Source organism: Sinohyriopsis cumingii, unplaced genomic scaffold, assembly GCF_028554795.1.
Source record: "Sinohyriopsis cumingii isolate HCF-2022 unplaced genomic scaffold, ASM2855479v2 utg000036l, whole genome shotgun sequence".
Taxonomy (NCBI): Eukaryota; Metazoa; Mollusca; class Bivalvia; order Unionida; family Unionidae; genus Sinohyriopsis; species Sinohyriopsis cumingii.
In genome coordinates, this window is record NW_028315863.1 from 1,350,148 (window position 1) to 1,376,679 (window position 26,532).

The 26,532-nt window shown below is 37.9% G+C and overlaps 1 protein-coding gene across 2 annotated transcripts in view; it reads left to right on the top strand.

Annotated features, from left to right (window-relative positions):
- Positions 1-255: 255 nt before the first annotated feature.
- The window catches only part of LOC149775017 (uncharacterized), a 75,324-nt gene continuing 49,047 nt past the window's right edge, over positions 256-26,532 (top strand). For both annotated transcript variants that reach the window (XM_089944538.1, XM_089944539.1), the window contains exons 1-5: positions 256-273; positions 1,005-1,187; positions 21,960-22,173; positions 23,027-23,128; positions 25,869-26,004. In XM_089944538.1, coding sequence (XP_089800664.1) covers positions 259-273; positions 1,005-1,187; positions 21,960-22,173; positions 23,027-23,128; positions 25,869-26,004 — 650 coding nt within the window. In that variant the 5' untranslated portion in view covers positions 256-258. The remainder of the gene's footprint in view (positions 274-1,004; positions 1,188-21,959; positions 22,174-23,026; positions 23,129-25,868; positions 26,005-26,532) is intronic.

Sequence of the window (26,532 nt, forward strand, 5' to 3'; positions counted from 1 at the left end):
AGAGAGCACCGTTAAAAGACAAAGAATCCCCATGATCGAAATGGACTATTAGGTGCATGTTATAAAGACTTGGCAATAATTTACAAAATACAAAATTATTCATTCACACATAATAATATTATACTGATAAATACGCAACGTCAAACGCTATTATGTACATTTCACCAATCCGGTTGAGCGCCATGGCACTTCCTTGTGGGTGTCAAGTAAATATATAAATGGGCCGCAGAGTGAGCAACCAAGAGTACACCCGGCGCAATGAAGTCAAAGGAGGTAAGTCTTTGTGTCTGTGAGTCTCTCTCTCTCTCTCTCTCTCTCTCTCTCTCTCTCTATATATATATATATATATATATATATATATATATATATACTGTATATATATATATATTACCATTTTGTAATTATTTAACTATGACCAAATTTTCTAGAGTTCGTTCAGATTTCGGAGAAATATACTACATCCGTACATTTTTTTTATTATGCACTAACTTAAATGAATAAAAAAAATCAGAAACAGTCTGAATAATGCATGAATTAAAAACATATCGAAATACTTTATCGATATATTGACTGATTAATTATTCATTGATTAAATGAGTAATCGATTAAGTGAAATCTTGAGTCACCTTCATCCGTTCTTTTAGTGACAGCCGTATGCACTGATATATTTATGTATTTTGGGGGGGGGGGGAGAGGGATGTATTGGGTACTTGTACCTCAGTATTTCATTTAATTAAATAAATATGCTAACATAATACGGATATTATGGAATATGTGCAGAAGATTGTTAGTAGCTTCTCGTCGGTCGGTGGCTTTTCCCTTTTCCTTCCTCCACCAAATATTCTGACCGCGGGATATACTCTGTGATGCGCTGAAAAATGGCGTTGTTACCCACGTGGTAATCAATGCGTGCTATATGGCTTAGATATTAGTCTTAGAGTTCATGTTGTTTGTGAAGAAGAAAGATGGCAAAAAGCATATAGGCATCTTAATTTTATTTGCAGTTTGGACTCTCCATGTATGGTATGTCTTTAATTTTGTTGGCACTACCAATCTATGCAGTGGAAGTACGCCAGAAAAATACAACATATACCATTGCAAACGCAGGCAACAGAAACCATCTTGAGGGACAATTGACTTATTCTCAGAGAACAAACGAAATAAGCAATTACCACATCCAGAAAATAGTGAGTATTAACAATTTTAAAATTGTTATTCATTCACAATTCGTTCTTCTTTCCCATTCAATACATAGATGGGATATTGTATCACATGCTTCCCCACTGAAACAAAGATACCCCCAAATCAAGTGCTCTAACTTTTCTAGCCGACATGAAAATGCCATTTCAAACAGAAGATTTTATGTAACTATAGTTGTGTAAATTATTTTGTTTAATAATTACATCATGAGAATTTTCCCATTGAATTAAAGACTGTGGCTTGTTCTGAATTATTATGTGAATATACATAATCTTGCATCTGTTTATGATGATATATGGAGTGAAAATAGGATATAGGATATACTGTTTCTGTTGTTTTCATAATATACATAATTAGAAAGCCAAGATCCTAATCAAAGTTAAAATCTAATATTCTTTATGGGTTTCGCTTTTTACACGATTTTAAGTTGTTTTTCATAATGCTTATCATTTTACTCATCTCTAAGAAAAATATGAGACATGGTAATTTTTTGACAAGATTGCGCCATATCAACGTTATTATTGAACCCTGTGAATATAGGCTATTGATCGTCCACGTGAATAATATGGACACGTCAACAGGGAAACGTTTTACTATTTTGCACATGAAATGTGTACGAAGATTGTTTGGGCAGACATTCTTTCAACTCAAGATTTCATTTTCTTTATTTCTGTCACGGTTTATTTGTTCATACATTCAACTTATGTTTGTGCAAGCAACTGTGCTTTCAATTTCTAGTATAGGTGCTTTCAATATGGCTCTTAATCGACGTCTATAACGTTAAAAAGGTATTTTGAGAGCAGGTAACTCTGAAGAAATCGTCCGGTTATGAAGTGGCCGACAAGCCAATTAATCGAACAGCCATCTACGAGTGGTAAACGAATGTTAGAGAGCAGCAGAGAGACTGGGCCCACCAACTATTTCGTCCAACAGGACCATCTATCGAAAACTTTTCTGACAGAAGGTCTTATTTCACAAAAATAACCCTTCTAGCCAGAAACTATGATGACTAAATTCTCTTTTCTGGCTAGAAGGGTTATTTCGACAAAGATAACTCACTATGAAAAATGTTTCTTCACGTGGTGACGTCGACGACGACGTTGGCGGCCCAGTCTCTCTGCTGCTAACGATGTAAAATATTTTAGGATTTCTGTTGTGAATTAAAAATTTAAGTTAACAATAATGGCCAACATTGGAGAAGCACATTCCGCTAGACTAGCTCGAGAGCGACTAGAAGCAATAAAAAAATTTCTTCCTGTTCGTGATAGTGTTAGAGAAAAATTACAAGCGCAACAGCAAGCAAAAGTTGAATTCATGGAAGGTACAACAGAATTATTTAAACCCGTAACAACAGCTACTGAAACAATAAAAACCGCTATCATAGGAAAACCTGATCCTGATAAACCGCAACAAAGTCTTCTTCAGGCAATAGAAGAACTTAAGAAGGCTCAACCGAAACCGATCAAAGGATTTAATTATAAAACGGATTTTATTGAAGGTTTTGTGGATGAAATTAAAAATCGTCCAGTCAGAAATAGAGATGAAATAATTGCTTTTGGTGTTGACGCTGCTGGGGCTTATCACTCTCGAGAAAAGTTTATTTAAGATCCTAATCAAAAGGTATCTAAACAACAATTTCTAGATGGAATTTATAAAATAAAACGGGGTGTTGAACGGTTAGATACCAGTGATGCATTTTATCGAGAGTATATGTCAGGATCAGATCGATTTGATTTCCAAATGCGACAAACAAAGCGACATAAAAAACCAACTCCGAAAAAAATAGCTAAACCGCAAGTCGTCGCAGATCCAACAGAAAAAGAATCAGAAGAATTATATCGACTTCCTCCTCCGTTGCAGCAGACCCAGCAAGAAACTCCTCGGGGTTCGTTTACGAAATTCGGTATTGATAAAATAGAAAATACTATGACTATGTCTCTTCCCGCTTTTGCTTCAAATAATTTTGATGACAGAGAAAAATTTAAAAAAAAAAAACGTAAACAAAAAATTGACACCTTCGAGGAATGGGCAGAGGCGGTATATTTTGATAGACAAGATTTACCCGTTGATCCAAGCGATCCTGGTTATATAAAATTTAATGAGAGACTGGTAGAGTTAGCAGAGATACAACAACGACAACGATCACCCCCCAAGGAGGAAATCATTCCAGAGGAATTTTTCGATGAGCCTAAAGAAAAATCGGGGGGAGGTTTAGGGTCTGGTTTTATTCCCTGCCCTGATAATATCATCAATGATGTATCACGGCTAGAAGTTCTCATCGGAGGAAAACGTGCCGGAAATAACTCACCAGAAATAATTAATGAAGCGGCTGATATCTGTCAGCGACTATTTCGCGGCGGCATCATGGATACTCACATCTATCGAGAACTTATTGATGAACTCGTGGACAGCGATTGAAAGTCGATTAGAGAAATAACTAATTAAATAAAATGATCATACATGACTCTCATCATATGACCCGACGAGAGAGAGTGGTAAATTCGCGATATCCTGTTTACAGTGCATATTATGGAGATGGACTTGGAGATGTTGTTCAAGGATTGTTTACAAGAATAGCTCCAAATGTGGGACCAATTGCAAAACAATTATCGTCAAAAGCTATTGATGTTATTAGAGATAAAGCTTCTGGTGTAATCGGTGATGCTGCCGGCAAAGTGTTCACGGCGATCAAGGACAGACTAGTACGATTAATACGCAGAAAGCCTCCGCCGGTAAAATTACCAAGCACTGCGGATATGCCTGCAAATGTTAGCAAAATAATAAATGAAACTGCGAATCAGAAACTAGAGTCACTGATACCTTCCAAAGAAATAGAAAAAAAATATAGCTTCAAGTTTAGTAGCGGGAAGTGGTCTTCGTTTTAGATAATAATGTATTACAATAAGATGTTTCAGCGCATATCCAACGTAGCATTTGATATGGTTAAACCAGTCAGAAAGGATGAATCCTTGCGTGATTATCAATTTTATTCTTATGATACAAAAACACCTAACGCGCCGGGGAGAATTGAGTTTCAAATTCATGATACAAGTAGATATTTTCTGCCTTGTGAGGCTTTTATTGAGGTCACAGGTAGAATCTTAAAAGCGGATGGTACTGGATACGGAATAGGCGATCGTGTTGGTTTTGTTAATAATGGTGTGATGGCGTTATTTAGCAAAGCCACATACTCGATTGATGGAAAAGATATTGAGTCGTGTTTGGATAATGTTGATGTTGCCACGACAATACTTGGTCTTGCAAGATATTCTGATGATTACACAAGATCAGCTGGTCCAACAATGATGTTTGTGAAGGACACATCTGATCATCCCGAAAATAGAAATGTAACGATGAACGCGGCTGGGAATGCAGTTGAAGCCATGAATGAAAATTTCAACTTGGGTTTTGCCGCGCGTCGAGCAATGCTGAACGGCGACGAAGAGTTTTCCTGTGCTATTCCACTATCTCATATTTTTGGATTTTGTAGAAGTGTCCGAAAGGTTATATTTGGTGCCAAACACACAGTAACGCTTGTCAGAAAAAACTCTGATAATGATGCAATATGGAGAGCTGCTGGAGTTGATCCTGGTCAAGTAGTGTTAAGAAAACTATCTCTGTGGATGCCAACAATGACTCCATCAATCGTTGAAGAAGAACGGTTACTTTCTTTTATGAATCAGGGAGGAAAATCGTTGTTATCATGGTTAGCAATGACAGCAGATAGTACTTCTATCAACGCTCCTGGACTGTTCACGTGGCAATTGGGATCACAACAGGGAGTATCAGCAGCGCGACATATATTTATCGCGTTTCAGGCAAATTCTAGAATAAATAACCAGGAAGCAAATCCAATGATATTTGACACACTTGGAGTTTCTGAAGTTTCATTAAGAATAAACGGACATCAAGAACCCGCTGAGGATATCAATCTAAATTTTGAACAAAATGATGTTGCACGGGCATATTATCAATTGATGTCTTATGATGGGCGTGATCAAAACGTTGACACTGGGCTGCAGATATCCCAGCGTGATTTTACAACGTTGTATCCGATCTATTACTTTTCGTTGGAACATTTGGATTTATTCAGAAAATCTGTCGTTGATATAGTTATTCGGGCTCGCCTGGCTCGAGTACCAGCTGGGGCAGCTGGTCCACCAGTAGTTCCTGGAGGTGTTAGAGCAATCGCGGTCATACTTTCCGATAAAGCAATGTTACTTGAAGGTGCTGGCGGCCGAATGAGAGTCATTGATGCACCAGTGGAAAACTTGTAGCATTGCTTTAACAATGCAATTAGATCAACATCGTATTAAATAAAATGTCATACAGTCATGTTAATGTCACACTGACTCCTGGTCAGGTGAAGAAATTACAATCGAAGAACGCGAGCACATGTGGGACATCAATAACACTAAAACACGATCAGCTAGCGGGCGGACCAAACAAATTGTCATTGACTAAAACTCAGCTAAAACATTTCAATAAAGCGAAACAAGCAACGACTGGAGTTCGACTTGATCTCTCTCCGGCCGCGGTCAAAGATATGGTTAAAACCGGCGGTATATTTCCTCTTCTCGCCGCGATACCAGCACTGATAGCTGGTGCTGCTCCCGCAGTCGCAAAAGCAGCCGCGTTAGGAGCTGTTGGAACCGCAGCTGGAATGGCACTAAAGAAAGCCACAGGAAAACTATATCGAAAAAAACGGGCCGAGGTCTCAGACTTCCAGGAACTCCGGCGTCATGGTACCCAAAAAGGTTTTAAGTGCTTTCAACGCTAGCGTTTTCACACCGATGTTGAAGCTTCCAGCTTCTAATTTTGATTTGCTTGATGCTGTTAAACAATTACGTATAAAGAATTTCAGAGGTGTATTTATACGAGATCAGTTACCAGCACGACCGAATAATCCAGAAACAGGAATTATTAATCTCGATAATAAAAACGGTCCTGGAACTCACTGGGTTGCTTACGCGATCGATCCACGTGGAATTATCTATTTTGACTCGTACGGGCTAGCACCGCCAGTTGAGTTTTTCAGGTACGTCCAAAGATTTTCCAACATGCCAGTTTGGCAGTCAACGCTGCCAACACAAACACTGATTGATCCTCCGATATGCGGTCGTGAAGTATTAAATGTTCTTGATGCGATCTCGAAATCAGCGAGTCCTCCTCACAAAGTCGTGCATGAATACACCACAGATGTGATTTCCAAATTTAAACAACCCCATAATTGATAATGGTTGATATTTACGGAAGATCAAGCAGAACCAAGGAAGAAAAAAAAGATATTGATTTATCAGCGTATGCGACCAAAGATGAAATTGATAATCTTTTAACGTTAACCGGAATAGACCCAGATGAGGTTGTTATTTTTCAGGACAGGCACGGCAAGCTAAAAACCAGTAACATTAAGTGGAATGACATAATTCGCAGGGTCCTTGGAGCTACCGCGGACAACATTGTTGTATTCACTGGCAGTGGCAGAATCAGATTCGTTGATATCAATCGCGGCGCTTCGAGATGATATGCAAAAACTTGCACTTGCCCGTGTAGCGAAGACCGGTGATACAATGACAGGTGAACTCAGCATGAACGGTAACAAAATAACTGTGTTAGCGGATCCGGATGGTCCCGAAGATGCCACCAACAAAAAATACGTAGACACCATTGACGGTAAACTAGCCACGTTGCGGACAGAGTATGATGTTCACGTGGGCGCGTTTACAAGACTTCGAAGAAACTTCGCAAAAACTGATGATGCCACGGATAAGTTCTTTGGGGTTCCTCCGGTCATCGACATGAAACTTTCTGAAATCATACCAAATCTTACCGCTAACGCCAACGATATCAACAAGATTAATACCCGGTTAGGTGTAGTCAGAACAGAAAAAAGTTTTTCAGATCAAATCGCGTTGATAGAAAATAACATTAACACGATCAAACAAACACAGCAAAACATCGTAGCGAGAATTCCTGAGATCGTTAACAAAACCAGTCTGATTAAAGTCCCCACTGGAGTTACCTCCGGGCATATCACCAACATCGTATTCACGGTATCATCGGGATTCGCAACATGGTCTCGACAAAATAATACTATCAAATACACGGCAACAGCCACTGGCGTGTACAGGTTGTCTGTGTTTTCCGCCGCTAAATTTGAAATGTTTACAACCTTTCCATGGCGTCATTCCACCGACAGGTTTTCCGGGGTTGTAACTGTAATATTGAACAGCGGAACCGAAGAAATATTTGTACTTGAAGCCGCAGACAAGAAATTAACCGCAACATCTTACTGGTGGTGTTTGGAATTCGTCGCAGAAACGCCTCAATTGGTTACCGCGTAATTGAAAATCACCAGTGATTTTGAATAATAAAAATGAAATCAGCATCAACGACAACATTAGACGCTCAGCAATACCGGTATGATCAAGTACGAGAATGGCAGGCGACGCTGAAAAACACCATTGACAAATGCGCAACAAAAATAAAAAAATACAAACGGCGTGTAACCGTGTTGGATACAATAGTGTATTCGGTATCCGCGGTAGTTGCATCCACGGGTGTGCTATTGTCAGCGCTGACACCAGTGACTGCTGCAATCGCTATCACAATCACAATTTCAGCATCAACGACGATTGCAGGAGTTGCTAATATAATTGCAAAAAAAATATCCTCGTGCGCGATAACAAAATTACACGAGTATGACCGGGTAAACAACGCGGCCAACAGCGCCTATTCGAAATTGTCCTCGTTGATATCATCCAGCCTTGACGATACAACAATATCAGATTCCGAATTCACGTTGATGTCTGGCATATACAACGATTACGAGCGTGCAAAGAATTTTAATTTGAAAACGATGAAGATAAATAATGACGGAGATACTTCAATAGATAGCCGCAAATACAACTCCGGTAAGGACCACAATGATATCAATATCCTGGACGCAACCTGAATTCAATGTTAATTTTCCAACTGCAATTCCAGTTACCGAAATAGCGTTGGCACAATTACGAGTATATCACAGTTGGCCCAACATCAGGTCGACATCATTTCACGGACAGTTGTCGAATAATTCATTTGTATTTTCATATCAGAATAGCGCTGATGGCACACCAGATTGGAATACTGGGAGTTATCAGATAGAAGAAATCAACAAAGAAATACAGCGTCAAATGAAGCGTATCATCGGAAAAGAAGCAAAGATCAGCATATTAGCACACGAGCCAACGTTGTCCACGATCATCGAAATCTCAACACCGGATTACGCCGTTCATATCTATAACAGTTCAATCAAAACCGTGTTAGGATGGCCAGGTGAAGCCCCTGATGCAAAACCGCGTATACCAGACCCTGTAAGATCCGATTATTTCACGGATACCATGTCATATCATGACCTTCAATCACGATACATAGATGATATCCGCGAAATGAAGAATCCAGCAAATACTAACACAAATTATAGAGATGACAAGGGAGGAGTGGGGATGAATTGGAAATTTCCCCCCCCCCTCGGGGGAGCCTCTCCCTCCCCGCCCCCGATAGATTATTTATCTTTCTTCGGAAAGATAGAGATGACAAGAATCTTAAAGCAATGAACGAGGCATTTAAAACACAACTTAAACTTCTGCAGCAATCCTTTCAGGAACATATTTCTGATCTATACAGTCCACGTGACAAAATCATTAAACATATCGAAATAATAAATCGAATAATCGACGATATGAGATATTATAACCAGCGACTGGTTCAGATGGTAATTGATGCCCCCGAGAAGAAGAATTTTCTGGAACTGTATAAAACAACGGAAGATGAATTACGAAATTTTAAATTACCCGGATATAACGTACCTGAGATGGTAACGTCGTTATCCAATCTCCTGGATCAATCCTTCAAGGATATTCTTGACGCGCACAAGCAATCATTCCCGGAACCGCTATCTTGGAACACGATAATTCCACCAGCGGTGATGGCAGACATATTTCTCCCGGGATAGTAAATATCACTGATGTCGTCGCGGTCAATCTTGTATGTGATGTCATCGATGGCAGCTACAGCGTAACCACGACGGAATCAAATCAAGCCCAGCAAGGATTTATATTGTATTCATTTACTCCTAGAGAACCACCTGGATTTTTGATTGTGCAAGAGCCAATCAATCCTGTATTTCTGCGGTGTCATAACCCTACGCTCACAAGGATAAATTTTAAAGTCACTGACCAACAGGGTAGACTTTTGGACCTGCGTGGGGAGACTGTTAGTATTAATTTGCTGGTGAAATCCTAAAGGATTTTCGTCGTAAAAAATCTTCGATTTTTTCAAGGACTTTCAATTAGCGATATCACTATCATAATAATGTACAAAAAATCTTCGAATTACCAACAGTATGATTCCGATGATGATCTCTCTGACAGTTCTGACATTTCCATGGAAACACAGTGTGATTGTGAATCACAGCGTGATTCTGACAGTGATTTTGTTGTCAGTGATGAAGATGTCTCTGACAGTGAAACACAGCGTGATTGTGAATCGCAAAGTGATTCCGATGATAGCCCGGTTGGCGTTTCCAACGACATCACCATCAGCGATAGCACTGTCGTAATAAATTATATTAAATGAACGCGAAAATAATAGTATGTATCAGCACGTGAAATGTTTAATACACAACAAAAGCGCGCTTGAAGAATTCATCCGAAAAATATTTACCGGAAATCATTTCCCGGGCGTTGTTAAAATAATCATCGATAAGTACGGCAATGATGACTTTTTACTGACAGATTTTCAGCTGAAACAACTCCGCGAAAACAATATCACGATGATTACTTGTGACGCAGACCAAATCCTCAATGTTGCTCACTCGTGCATTTCACGGGATCATCTCGATAAAATACTGCAGTAGAAATATCTTCGATATTTCCATCCTTTAGGATTTTTAAAAATGTCTTAAAAATATTTTACTTTGTATATATTTTTTTACCACTGACAATTTCGCTGATTTTCATAGGGTATCAGCTAGTACAAACCAACGAAATCGGACAGTTGCATAATTTACACAGTAAAAAAAATATTACTTTTTTTTTACTTTCGATTTCACTTCTAGGTACCCGATTTCACTTCCTTGACTTCGTCAAGGAAGTAATGCAATCAAGGTGAGGTATTTACTTCGTAATCCGTGACGAAGCTATCATTGCTTTCTAAATTCTCTGGATTTTCACCCTTGACTTCGTCAGCGGACATACAATGCTTTAATTTTCTGACCCGATTATTAATTATCTTTTTTGTTTCATACTCGGCTGCCAGTGCCAGCCTGATCTTTTCGATTGCACGAGACAGTGGAACAAATTCATTTATTTGTGTCTCCGCTACGCTGGCCAGCGATTTATACAAATTATTTTGAATCATCTTTATGAATCGATATTGAGCAGGAAGAATATAACGCCCTGCGTATAATGATTCAAAATCTGACAGAATAGTTTCAACATTTAGTAATATATTAAATCCTTGTTTTTCTAATTTTTTAATAGCATCAATCACATTATTGATATTTTCTTGATTCATATTTATTATATTTTTATATCTTTAAAATAGAAAAAACATCACATCTCCTTTGAGTCTCTAGGGTGTCTTATGGCATCCTACCAAACTCAGGAGGGGGCGGAAACACTACCCCCGATTGAGCTGCTAAACTGCCAAATAGCAGTCTAGAAAGCCCAGAGGGTGTGTTTGCGAAACGACGAGACATTCCCCATTTGTGAACCTCCTAGCTTACCATTTGATATGCTAGCAAGGCTCATATGGGGATAACACATAACACATAACTTATCCTAGTACTTAATTCTAACTTATCCTAGGGACGGCACAAACATATAGTATTTACAGTAGAAGCATATTTACAGCAGTAGAAGCTATTTACAGCAGTTGTATTTTACAATTGTATATATAACTTATCCTAGGACGGTACAAATATATAACTTAATTCTAACTTATCTTAAGACGGCACAAACATATAACTTATCCTAGGACGATACAAACATATAGACAACACAGACAGATGCGGGGTTATAATTCTACATCCAACGAAGTTGCACACCCACCCCTGAAATCAATCCCGTTGGGGGCAAAAGATCACCCCTGACGGGTGATAACGGAGAAAGTTGTGCAACTTCGTTGGGGTTCGACCCCCCAACTATTATAAAAACCCTATAAATCGGGCCCGTCGACAGTATGTCCGTAACGAGGATTCGAACATGACATTTGATAGCGCCGGGACGAAAGTCAAACGCGTTACCATTGTGCCACTTTCCAATCTGATAATACAGGGTTTAAAAAATATCATATACTGATCTACCTGTGAAATCAGGTAGTTATTTACTTCCTTGTGCAGAAAATCGTCTGCTCGCACCTGTAAAGTGTTATAGCGCGCTGTTGACAAAGTCACCTTGACAGCGTCAACGGGGAAATAATTGTATCATTGACTTTCACACAGTCGCTGCAGAGTTATCTCCGCTGGAAAATTCTCCTGATAACGAAATATAATTTTCTGATTATTATACTTTTTTGCCAACGCGGATTTATATATTTTTTCTGCGACTTTTCGTACTGAGGGCGCACAAATACCAAAATGCTTACTAGCTGCATATATCGATTGAAATATTATTTGTTCATTCGTACCTAAATTTATTGAAACAACCTTCTTGGCTCTTTTATTGTTACGGCCAGTATTACCAGCTTTGCAATTTTCGCTCTGCGTCACAACTCTCAGATTGAATAAATTGTTATTAAGTTTATTATTATCAATATGATCAATTACAAAGCCGTTTTTGATCTCTCCGCGGAAACACTCGTGCACGAATCTATGATTATAGTAGCTTTTACCGCCAGAAACCTTAAAATGGAGATAACCAGAATTAGTAACAACACCAACTGGTTTTTTCAACCTGCTATTTCTAACTATTCCCTCGCGAGATGCTTCGTAATTCTTGATTGTGGGATGTGGGACAAACTCAAAAACAGTGAAAGCACAGCGAAAGATCTTGGACGAAGAATAATCGGTAAATTTACTCAGGGTGCAGCATTTGATCATAAAATGCATCACTCGCGGTTGATTATCGATGAAGCTGAATTGGATTTTATAATCGCCGACGCGGTTGCCAGAGACATATTTTGTAACAAGGAGGATGTGTTCTTGTCCGACGGGAAAAAGTTGGGTACAATTGTAAGTTATATCGACGGAGAATCGCCTCAATACACACATTTGAGATCTTCAATGCTGGCTTATGTTTCTATAAATTTGTTATCGATGGTAAATCGATTTCCTGGTAACGCAGTCAGAGTTGCCACGGATTCATTTTACATCGACAAGAAATATTCAGAATCACTGACCGGTATAATGAAATTCTGCGGCGGAGATGAATGGGGTTCGTGGAGAATAAAAGCCGAGATGTTGCACGAGTATTGTGAATCCGTTGATGTAATCGAGGAAGAATATTGTAAATCAACAATGCCAGAAATATCTTCCGCACCGTCTGTGAATGATCCAATCACCAGACATAAAACTGTTTATTTGAACGGGCCGGGAGGGTCTGGTAAAACAACTCGAGCGATTGAATTATTTCGAAATTCAGATATGATTGTGCTAACACCTACACACAGGCTTGCCAGAGAGATGAAACAGCGAGGAGTCAATTCTTGTACTTATCACAGCTTTTTCAAATATAGCGGCGGTGTGTGGACGCCAGATCGAATGGGCACAAAATATATCAATGATATAATAATTTGGGATGAGATATGTACGGTGTCGCTGGAAACGTTAAAAACATTTCTTGATTGGCTGTTAACGAAAAATACTGCAGTCGTTATGTGCGGCGATTGTAACAAGATAACCGGGTGGGATATTTCGGATTAACAACAGAACACGTTTTGACGACACAAATATATGGTTTAATGTGGCGATTTATATGAGTAGTGGATGATGAAGATGTGTGCGTATTTATAATCCAAATATTGGATCTATTTAACATAAAAACGCACAGTTACAAAGATGAAAAAAATATACAAATAGATTTAGGTCAGTAACCCTAAAACACAGGATAAATGATTTCACAAATGATTTAATAATGGAAAGATGAATACAGTTCACTCAAATAGTAAACAATGTAAGCCTTTACACATAGTAAAAAAAATGTATTCGCTCAGGTAGCGAAATTATGTCACTAAACAAGAACGGATATACAATCTATCCTTCCAGCCCTGAATAATACACTGGGTCTTACTAACCCAAAATTAGCATACAGCTAAAAATACATGTGTGGAGATGCACTCCGTCACCCGTGCACCATATCCCCTCCACAGCTCCTCCGAATCAATTTCACAACCAATATATACTCCGGACCCTCGGAATACTATGATCACTTGAAATATTAGACCCTCCGGACACTTGAAATATTAGACCCTCCGGACCCCCTGGTCCTTTGACGGCTCTACAGCTGGGTCACCTTAGTCCCTCTGGACACTCCGGACGCTAGATATTAGACGCTCCGGCACCTTAAACGCTCCGGACACACGGACGTTTCTACACTCTGACAACACCGGACACCCCGGATATTCCTACCATCAAAACACTCACTCAGCCCTACAGCTGGAGTTGTGCGAAATCCTTTTAGCAGGCCGCTTGCTGACAAAACCATTAGTATTGTCAAGGTCCTTTACATGTAGTAACGTATTTATACCTTTAGAATTTTCGTTATTCTTTATCAACGGCACCTTGCAATTGTGGCACAGGACGAATCGTACTCACGATTTCGAAATACATAGACCATATTATAATCACCCTCGGGTATCGTTGTACAGAGAAAAGAAACGAAACCCGAGTACATGTATTTAATTAACAACATTTACACCATTCCGTGACAGCGATCACGGTCAACCACCTCCGTTTGTCGGCGCATCTCCTCATGATTGGCTGAGGAATTTTGTTGATTATCACGAAGAAGTGTCTGATGATTACCGAGCACTTGATGCAACGCTGAAAGAATTTAAAACATTAATCAGGCTACAACCGAATAAAATTCAATGTGAAATTATGCGCGAGATGATTCCTGAAACTTCGATAAGTGACTTTTTACGCGTGTGGAAACCAAACGATTTGATAGTGGCGAGTAGAAAGATAGTCAGAGACACACTTCAACAACAGCTATTTCGGTTACAAAAAATAAAGTTTCCAATGCTGCCAACGCCGTTATGTTATAGACCAACTGATACGCGGTTGCAAAATATAGATGTTGATATTCCAGGAAAGACAGAGAAACAGAATTTAGTATTGAATGATATTGTGTTAGTTGACATCGATGCTGTCGAGGATGCACTAGCGATGAATAAATCCCCGTGGACGCTAGGATACGCAATGACCATTCATTGTTCTCAAGGACTGACTATTTCAGATACAACTGTCTGGATCATTGATGATCGAATCGAATGGTCAAACTTAGTTTACTTAGCGGTGTCCAGAGTCAGAAGAATATCTCAACTGCGAAGAATTGTCTTGAAAAATCCTTCGGATTTTCATTCAAACGCTGATAAAATTAATAATGAAAATAACAGCAACATAATAAGAAAAAAACTCGCCGGTTACAAACAGAGTGACAAAAAAAATAATCGCGATTTTGATCTTGAGGATGACTTCATTGTTGCGCTGAAACAACAACAGAATAATCACTGTGCTAGCTGTAATTGTATAATGCTATGGCAGTATTCGAATAAAAATTCAAGACAATTTACCGTAGACAGAAAAGATAACAATCGCGGTCATACACGTGATAATGTCATGTTGACCTGTCTTGAGTGTAATCGACGTAGGGGTGCCAGCGCTAGTTAAGTCACTTCAGTGATTTTGGCGGCAATTGTGTGTCCTCGGGAATTACCTGAAGTTGCTCACGGGTGAATCCACGTTGAGGAGCAGTTGAATCCAACCTGTAGATTGCTGGTCTGCCAGTGGATCTTGTCACGGTGGATATCTTATGTGTGGTAACACTCCAAATGGGATCAGTCGCTCTTCGTTTACCACCTTCAAGTTCACCTGGTTCATATAAATATCTAACTGTGACATTACCCAGTATTTGCGGTTTTTCTTTCTTTCGTTGTAGTGGTATATTTTTTTGAAAAACACCTTGTGTTTTTGTGATCGCGATGGAAGGTTTCATGTTGGTGGTTCGGGTAATTTCATTATTTAGCGCAGTTATCACGCTTGGTAATCTTGCAACCCATTCGCGCGATCTCGCATCTTGAATAAATTCCCTCGCGTATTGATATCCAAATAACCGCTCAGCAAGTGTTCTATTGAATCGCTCAACAATTGCCTGATCACGGTGAATTTCAGTGTGTCCTCGTCGTATGGTGACGTTATGTTGTTTCATCAACGATGATACTGCACCTTGAAATTCTTTGCCAGGATCAACTTGTAATAAATTTGGCCAGCGTAGACCACCTCGTTGATAAATTCTTTCAAACGCAGAAGCAACCTCAGATGCTGTTTTAGTTGTTAACGGTTCCGCATCTTTGTATCTACTGGCAACATCAACTATGGTTAACGCGTACTTGTATGTGCGTCTTCGGATAGTATCATGTGGCATAAATAATATATCAGCTTGATGAACCTCATTTGGTACACTAACATCGAAATGCGCAAAGTGAATTTGTTTAGGGCGCGGTAGATAAATTTGCCATATTGCCTGTCGGGATAACCAATTTTTGGCAACCGCGCGTGTTACTGATGCCGCGCTGGCAAGTTTATCAATTGCTGCGTTACCTCTCCAGTATCCGCTTGGGGAATAATAAATCGACTCCATTATATACCAGTACCCAACGCTAATTTACCTTTCATTGCGGATTTTATCAACCAGGATGTTAACTTTTCTTTGAAAGATTTATCAGGGATGGCATTTAACGCGTGAATTAATTTCATGTCCGCGAGATGGCGCTGTTGCAAATCCTTGCTTCGGTAAGCTACATCATGAGCATGGCACGCGCTATCAATAGCGTTTATCGGATACTCACCTGGTTTTGGTTGATCCTGAGCATCAAGTCTGATATCAAGTCGGGTTCCTGGACCACAGTAATTATATCCTGGAAGATGTTTTTCTCCTGGGTATTTAGCCCACGGAGCTCCTGGCAACGCTGTTAACTTGGCTGCGATATCACCTCCGCTTTTTTTTAAATAAATCTAAATTTTTTGGTGCCACATCGTTCACACTTGCCTGTAAGCGCTTGTCGATTATTCTTTGTTGTAATTGTTGTTGTATCCGCAGTTGGGGTACGTGCTCGGCATTTCACACAATATAAATCCATATTTATTTTATGATATATCTAATGGAAATCACTGACTTTTCCGCGACAAAGTGACGAGAACCAATCAAGCATAACTCAGTGCTACCAAATTCTATCCGAATGATTATCATAGGCCCATCTGGGTCGGGTAAGACAGAGTTGTTACTTAATTTAATAATGAAGTGGATGAAGTGGGATAAATTATATTTGATAGCCCCGTCAGTGGACGATCAGAGGTGTTATCAAGTGCTAAAAGATTTTAACGAAAGTGCAAAATCGATAAACGACGAAGATGTTATTCATTTTATAACCGATATCAATGAAGCACCGAGTACGATGATATCGATGGGAGTATTAATAATTTAGTTGTGTACGATGATATCATGCTGGACAAACAATCAAACCCTGCCAGAATATTTTCACGTGGCAGGCACAAAAACGTTGATGTGATTTATGTAACTCAACGTTATACACAAATTCCGAAAGTGATCAGAGATAACTGTAACATTCTTGCAGTATTTAAAGGCGTTGACGCACACACGCTACAAAATATTCATCGAACTTGGTGCGGCGGTGACATGGACTTTAATAAATTCAGAAATTTCTTTAGTCATGCTCAACGAAAACCACACGGGTTTGTGACGATAGCATTGCATGATCCTTGGACACGATACCGAGTTGGACTTGATACGTTTTTTAGTTAAAAATCCTAAAATATTTTACATCGTTAGCAGCAGAGAGACTGGGCCGCCAACGTCGTCGTCGACGTCACCACGTGAAGAAACATTTTTCATAGTGAGTTATCTTTGTCGAAATAACCCTTCTAGCCAGAAAAGAGGATTTAGTCATCATAGTTTCTGGCTAGAAGGGTTATTTTTGTGAAATAAGACCTTCTATCAGAAAAGTTTTCGATAGATGGTCCTGTTGGACGAAATAGTTGGTGGGCCCAGTCTCTCTGCTGCTTAGAGGATTGCAACAGTGTTCAATCCATACAAAATTACATAGAATACAAATATTATTCAATTATCTAACTCCAATAAATCGTTGCTACTATAACTGTAAATGAAGGAACATCCATCAAAGGAGCATCTAAGTAAATATTTATATTATTTTACAAAATAAATAGATCTTTACTTTAATGTCATGCATTTTGACTTGAAGAAATTGTTATCGTTGTTACGAAAAGTTACGTAAAATCCTCGTATAACTTGTGCAAAATACGAGAAACCTGGGGAATTGTTTCACTCTATTTCCGTATTTACTTAAATATGAATTTGTTGTCAGAAGACGTAAATATATAGTCTCCATACGTCGTATGAGATACAGACATCTGGATAAATATCTAGTCCCCACATCTCATATGAGATACGTATATCTGGCTAAATATCTTGTCCCCACATTTCATCTGTGCGGCATATATCTTACAAAATAGTTCATGCTAAGCATGAAAAAAGTTTACGAATTCTTTGAACATAACGCAGCGAAGGCTAGATATTTTCCAGCAGCAGTTTCTAGTTCTGATGTTTAGATCAGATATGATAAATAAGACATACATATATAATCTGTTCCCTTTCTTTTTGCAACCTTTTCGGTTCATTTTGCGAGGTACTTTTGCATGTTAACATTAAGTTTAGGCGTCCAAAAATTCTTATTTTGACGTAATTTGCTGGGTTTTTTTCCCACTCATAAACCATTTCAAAGTATTCACAACTACACACCACAAACCCAATCTCTTGGGCAGTTTGTTTTCAAATGTCTAATTATTTCAATAAAAATGTTATAAAACTATTAAAATGATCTCACTTAGTATATGTGGTGAGGACCAGCAACTCATGAACAATTCTCCTTGAATGATCGAAATGTTTCTGAAGTTATTACGTTTGATACATTTTCCGCATAATAGTCATTTCTCCAGCTTCCAACACGAAACACTGTTGTGTTGAGGACACAAACATTAAAGCCATGATGATAGTACATGCAGTGAAGATTTAATTATAATATAAAGCAAAAACTTACACGAAATGTTTTTCAATTTTAAGGAACATTCAGATTAAAAATGTATGAGCTGTAATTTTCAAATTTGCTTAAGTAGGACTTATAATATTTTTTCAAAAAGTTCTACAACATGTTTTAGGCCGAACACATGCATAATGTGTAAGGAATTACGACTGCCTATGTAGAGCCACGCTATGTGCTAAGTCAGCATAAAACTGTTGACGTTGACGGGAATTCCACACTAAAGGTCAAACATATTGCAAAAATAAAATTATGACTCAAATTATCATCGGTACCAAGAACGTACGAACGCTAATGGACAGTGCATCAGCAGACAGATCAGAGAGAACAACAACTCTGGTTGGTAGAGAACTGGCTGTATCCAGCTTCCAAACATCATTACTGGGTACAACACTACTTGCCGAATGACCATCCCACATGAGATGTAGACAAATTTAAATGAAGGTAAGGCATTCAGTGCTGAGTTGGTATTAGACATTAGACATGACCAGGTGTGATTGGCGAAATGACGTTGGGAGATGCACGAGTGGTCGAGTGGTCTAAAGTGCTCACCATTCCAGATCACCGCCATATAACCACTGTCTGCGTAGGTTCAAGTCTCGGGCTCGACTAATGTGGGTAAGTGAGAAAACTTGTCAGTAGCATCTCGTTTGTCAATAGTTCTTCCCGGGGTTTTCAAAGGTTCTTCCGTCACCATTTATACTGGCCGCCATGCATCGCTTATCTTGTGCTGAAAAATGGCGTTAAACCCAATAACAACAACAACGTTGGTAAATGAAATAATAACGGACTCCTCCTAGTGGGGAAATGCTCTAAACACAAAATCCTAATAACCATCACGGTCTTCTTCTGCATCACAAACTGCAACAATGTCTTGGATGCACCCTACCTACAAGTTCTGGCTTCGTATTCAGAAGAGACATATATAATGTCTGAGTGACGAAGATCATGAGACGTGCAGAATGTTGACTGACCACAGACTCGTAATCTTCAAGCTCAATATCCGGATGCAGCCTAGCGGACTACCATAAGGAAAATGTGTTCAAATGGCTTAATGTTGCCAAATTGAAACAGAAAAATGTGAAACAGAAATTCGTCGCACAACTGTGCAGCAAACTAGATACATTCAACACAGTAGGCCTGTTTAGAACAAAGCACTCCATCATCTAAAAAGGCAGCCCTCAATAACATTAAGAGGACTCTCTAACGCAATGCAGCGAATTGCTAGATGCATGACACAGCAATGCAGCAAATGAGATTCAGTTCTGCACAGACACGAATGACATGATGAACTTCTATGATACTTTGAATACTATGTTCATCAGGAACCTGACAAAATGTCAGGAATAGTACTCCAGCTAGTACACGACATTAACTGACCTGACATATGCCTTTGACAAAGTAATGGAAAGCTTTGCTGTCCATATAAATTCATCATGGTGATGCGTCCGTTACATGGTGCCAAGCTCATCTGTGTCGTGTTCGACGAACAGTCATCTGAACGACTCCCAGGCGCCGATGAAGTCCAGCATGGCTGCGCGTTGGTCCCAGGTCCTCTTTAGTATCATGTTCTCTGCCCTGGAGCCTTTCTTGACCATGACAAAGAGATTAATTTAGATACCGGACTAATGGCAGGCTCTTCAGTCTGAAGAGTCTTCCTTCGAACACAAAGTTACAGGAAGTGTCCATTAAAATCTCCGATTTGCTGACGTCTCTTCCCTATGCGTTTGCCTTGCAACATTTCTGTTCATCTTTCGGTTTTACAATCAATAGTAAGAAAGCACCAACCTACAATAGGGAAGCCATACGCAAAGCCTACCCTCACTGTAAATAACCAAACAATCGTGGTTGTGGACAAGTTAGCCTATCTCGGCAGGACACTGTCAGGTGCAGTCCACATTCAGGATGAAGGCAGCGAAAAAATTGCTAATGCAGGTATGGCCGTTGGCAGACTACATGCGCATGTGCAACGGATTTCAGAGGGATCATACTATAAATACAAATTAAGGTCTACAAAACCTCTGAGGGTTATTGAAGAATTCATACTAAATATCGATAAAAATTATGGCTGGCATGTTTTCCAATAACCTTTATCAAGTAAATATGGACCAGATATGTTTTCTATAATTCATTCTTTTCATTTCTTTTATGAATTGCAATTATTCGGATTTGATTGACTTTAAAAGTTATTTGGATGTGATACTAACGTTTATTTCGTCTTTTTTACAAACCAAACATTGATAACTCCGACGTATTGATAACTTTGGGGTGAATTCAACACGGACCCGCCGATTTTGTTAGTGTATATTTTAGGAATAATATCAACAGTATCAGCTAATGTTATGATGAATAAGGCAGTATGTTTTTATATGTTCAGATGTGTAAAATCAGACTGAGCAAGTTTGGAAAAAGGAGATTCATTTGATATGCAATTTCATGTTCGTTCATGTCACTAGTACCAATAACCTTCACATGGACTTTGCTTTCATTATGTAGATGTTAGTATCTTTTTAGTGATTTTGGATGGATCTGTTATATTGTAGTTAGAAGCAATGTCTTCTTGGACAGACTGGCCCTACGTTTATAGGGAAACACTGGTAGGTTCATTACCCTTGCAAAATCGCGTAAGGTGCATAATGTGAATCCCTTTGGCACTCATAACGGAACTCAATTCAATATTTACGTCTAAGGCATTGTTAAATACCAAAATTAGTTCATGGCAAAACAGAGTTCGAAGATCGATACGCACGGCATATATTGATAGTGTTTCTCTTCCGGAAACTTAATCTGATCAATCTTGATTCTCTTTTAGATATTTTGAAATCAGTGCTTCTCAGAACTGTAAGATTGTTTGAAACAGGAATGAATATCCCTGCTTCCTTTCCTTTTCTTCGAATCTTTCTGAAGAAATGGTTTTCATATAATAACAATAAGGTTCATTAGAGTAAACGATAACAGTTAATGCAAAGATAGATTTTGTTTATATCGTTTGTTCAAGTACATCTTTGTTTGGTAAGACGTGTCTATACAAGAAGCCAGTGAGATGCGTGCCTTTATGTTTTAAGCTCAAAGGTGTAAAGGGTACAGTGTCTAGTCAAATAGAAAAGTGCTTCACACACATGGTATTTTGTCCGATACGTTTTGGAGGAAACGGTGGCTTTTAGAAAGAAACTGGATATTGTTAGCGACAGTTTCTGCCCATGCATATAAACATCGAATTATGTAAAAGATGTAATTCACGGTAAGCAGAGGTAAACACAATTATATTTCGTAAACTCCAAAAGCGCATACATTACTAAAATTACCGTAGGGTGATTTTTGGTTCTATCAGCCATTGGTCAGATTTTGCAAAATCTCTTTGATACGAAATATTAGACATGGTTTAAACTATGCCAATTATTTTTACTATTTTCTTATTTTAGCTTCAGAACATACTTCAGGCGTCCAGGGAAGAAACGTGTTCATTGGAAAGAATTCATCATTTGATAGAATCATGTGACACCAATGCAACGACCGAACATGCAAGTGTTAATGAGAGCAGTCGATGCCTTTTAAAAGAAGACACAGATGGGAGAACGACCGAGCTGATATGTTTAAATGGTTTATTCTATAAAACACATTCTGGAACTGACGTAGGTACGAAAATATATGATGCCATTTAGAAACAATTATTGTTTATCATTGTTTGCTGTTAACGTGTCAACGATTATCATAGTTCTTATTATTTGTTTCACTTCAGAATACTAAAAGTCGCGCTAAGTGACCCAAGTTAATATTTTTAAAGGAAAACAAACCTGAGATAATACAAATTTTCTGTGGATATTAAATAACTAGCGACAACATTTGTTTGTTTGTTTTCGCTTCAAGCAATTAATAATTAACATTATTTGTACGTATCAATATGAACCATGTCATATTGCAGCTGTAAAGATAAAAGTCCACTGTTAAGAAGAGCTCTACAAATACTGAACGTATTCGAAGCCGAGAATGAATGGATAATATTTATAAAGCTATATAGCACGCACAGTTACTTCAAGAAAGACATGACATGTTTATATAAAGTATTACTAAGCAATTCAGTGATGATTTATTTCATATCTCTTTAGTCAAAGAGAGAATTGGTTAATTGAGTAGTCTACATTTAAAGCTTAGTTAACATATCACAAACTATATCATGTTCAGGTAATTGAGCTAAAGAAAGTCCCCAAGACAGACATCACTGCGCCCGACAATACATATACAGAAATGGCTTTTGGTCGCTAGTCAAAAGAGCATCCATTTATTTCTGCAAATTATTTTGGCAGAATGATTGAATTTTAACTATCTTAAATTGATATCGTTTATTTAAAAACATGAATCAATTTTCAGAGTTTAGGATCAAAATTATATGCATGTCTGAAAGCAACTCTCGACTAATGAAATTCTTTACCGTCTATATTTCAACAGTCACTAAATTCACTTTCAAATCTTTTTTTAAATTTAATTTTAGGGCATGCGATACATAAGCGATTCATTGAATGGATAGTAATAGGAATAGTATTACTAGGAGTGACGGCTGGACTAATCACTTGTGCTATATTATGTAACAAAGGTAAGCATCAACAAACAGTGGTCGTGTGGAAATAAGATGTGCATATATGACAACAAAGAAAAAATATGCACCGCCACCAATAATAATCCAGTTCGGTTCTTATGAATTGGCATGCTGATTTTCTGAAATGCATATACCGAAAGTATGGCAAACACAGTTACGTCAGACATAATTATAATTGTAATAAAATTTCACAACCTGCTTTCTTTGGGAGATATATCATTAAAGTATGTAAATTCTTACGCCGTACCGGTTTGACGAGAGAAAGAGAGAGAGAGAGATGGGTGGGGTGGTCATTTCCACTACATTACTAGTAATATAGATTGAGTTTCCCTTTGTCTTCGAAATGGGTTTAGAATATATGGCTATTACCTTCCATTGGAAATACAAATACTGATGCATAGAAGTTGTGTCAATGTACAAAAATTTTCAGCGTGACTAACATCAATTTAGGAAACAAAATATTGCCTACGTTTTAGCATGTCCAGGCAGCTACTGTTCTAATCCAGCATATATATATATATATATATATATATATATATATATATATATATATATATATATATATATATATATATATATATATATATATATATATATATATATATATATATATATATTGTAATTACTTTGTCAGCAACTGAGAGGATTTCGGTTTCCAATACAATCACGATCCTTCGATTCTACCAACGAGATATTCGTGCAATTTTGCTAACGTTATGGTCACTCAGTTCGTTTATGGCACTTGTACAATAGTTGTCGTCTAGTGTCACAGTGGCCTATTTTCTAGACGATCTTGCGCGTTATACTTGTACTGAAACCATTATTCACCATTAAACCTGAACACACGGAAGAAAACAAAGTTATATTAAGTGTCCAACTTTGTACGTCTTGAATATCCCATTACTTCATGATATTGCCCGTAATTACTGATATAGTTTTGTAATTTAATAATGATGTTAACGATGGTAATTATGGTGGTCATGATAATGATTCCTGTAATCACACCACATATAGCATTTTGATTTGACCAAATGCGATTTGGAATTTTTGTTAGCGAATTAGTTTCATTATTAAGATATCCAGCAGGAAAACTAATCCTACTAGTTTGAGAAAGTGAACTGAATGAAAGCGGGAGGTAGCGTTAGACAAGAATGAAAATTTCATGTTTGATATGAAAACAGTACTAATTCAATGACAGTGTTCATTTTTGAAAAGACGTATGCAAAGTTATCGATGATAAATTGCAAATATGTTTAACTATCTAATATACTACTTCCTTCTTAGGCTTATACCATCATTAGTCTTCATCAGTGGAGACATTTCTTTCGATGCGTGTGTACCATTCGTAGTTTACGATGATGATCACGTCATCATTAGATGATAATGATGATGATAATGCTGATGATGATGATTAGAAACAACTAGTGGATTTGGTCACAACAAATAAAATAAAATGTACAGAAATAAAGAAAAAAATACGCAGCCATATATGCATACTTAAAAGGGTTTGCAGTGTATTCTGTGAGTTATGTGAGGTTTTAAGGATAAGGGAAAGCGTTAAAGATACGTTTTTCATCGACGATTTATTTATTTGGATACATATTAAAGCTAAATTAACTGTCCTCTTAGGGGCATTGTCCATTTTGTAAGTATGCGTAAGCGTCATTCCGAACATTTCATTTTCACTGCACCAGAAAATAGTTTACGAAGAGCCGAAAACAACTTCTTGGTTGGAATCGCATTCAGCTTTGTAAATACACATACACTAGCATTCATGTCTTATCTAACTGCTGAATCGGGATGTTGTGTCATGTTTGAACGCTTACACTTGTAACAACTCGGAAATGACGAGCAATAATATATTTCATTGGACGAAAATATTGGGTCATGGGGATCCAGTAGTAGTGTTTATCCCATAAGACTTCAGCACCTGATTGTACTTATGTGCTTTGAATGTACACGTACAATGAGAAACAACCTTTATATGTAAAGAACACCCAGTAACAACTGTTAGCATCTGTTCACATATGTATTGCTCTCCGTCAGTATTAATTTAAGCGAAGTATCATTGGATAAAATAGATTGGCTGTGTAATGGAGCATACATATATATGTATTGCATCATGTCATTCCCAGGTCTTTGGTATTATGTTAGGAAAGGATCATCAGTGCGGAGAATAGCTCACTTCTTGTATTGTAAACACTTCATCGCGTACAATTTTTGTTTCCATTTATCATACATTTGATGTCCTAAGCCTGAAACAAAACCTAACGTCCCAAAATTGTGATATTCATTTGACCAGCTTTAAAGTAATCGTTTCTTTAATTAAAAACAAAAAACAAACCATTGTCGAGATTGCACAGTTTACAGGTTATGAATTTAAATATCACGTGATTGTTAATTGTCCTTGACTAATATATTCTTTGCCAATCTTCTGTTGTAAGGTATGTATTGTTTAAACCTAGGCATGGATCATTGCATGCTCCTATAGCGGAGTGAAAGGGAATGTTCCAGCTTATAATTACGTTCTATTTTTATTCTTGTTTGAGAAAGAAAATGAAATGAGTTAAAAAACGTTGGAAATTGCCATCCACACAGTATACGCCCCATCTAGTTAATAATCAATAATGATAAGGAATATGAGAATGCATTTTCTGACCTCATTGACAGTATCAAACCTACGTAAACCGAAATTATTGGTAGATGGTGGCTGATTTTGTTTTATGCATAATTGCAGAGAAACCAGCACCGAAGATCAAGACATGCCCTCCTGATGGTCTATTTAGTTCTTATGAAGCAACAAAAGCCACTCGAACAGGAACTGCCACCTGGACTGATCCAGACTTTGAAGTATTTGACGGATCAAAAGAACAGTATGTATGCAAGGCGTTTATTAACAACAACTGGTGAATAATCTCCGGTTTTAGTTTGTTACACAAAATTTACAGCGATCTACTTATCAGTCTGCAATGAATCAAATCACAGGTGACTGAATGACTTCCAAAATTTTGACTAGGGAAAGTCAATCAGCCTATTTTATGTTTTTATACCTTCCTACCTACTTACGCATATACCAAAAAACCTACCTACTAACAGAAAATGATATTCTACTCTGCATGCATAGTTCTGCAAAATCCGCCCCTTGCTATTTTATATTTACAACGTTTTCCTTTATATGTTTACAAATCAGTCTGGCTAGTTTCCAATCGCACACAAAATGATTACACACACACACACACACACACAGAGATACACACACACACACACACACACACACACACACACACACACACATATATATATATATATATATATATATATATATATATATATATATATATATATATATATATATATATATATAATATTAATAATAATTATTTTGGGCAGGTATATCACCC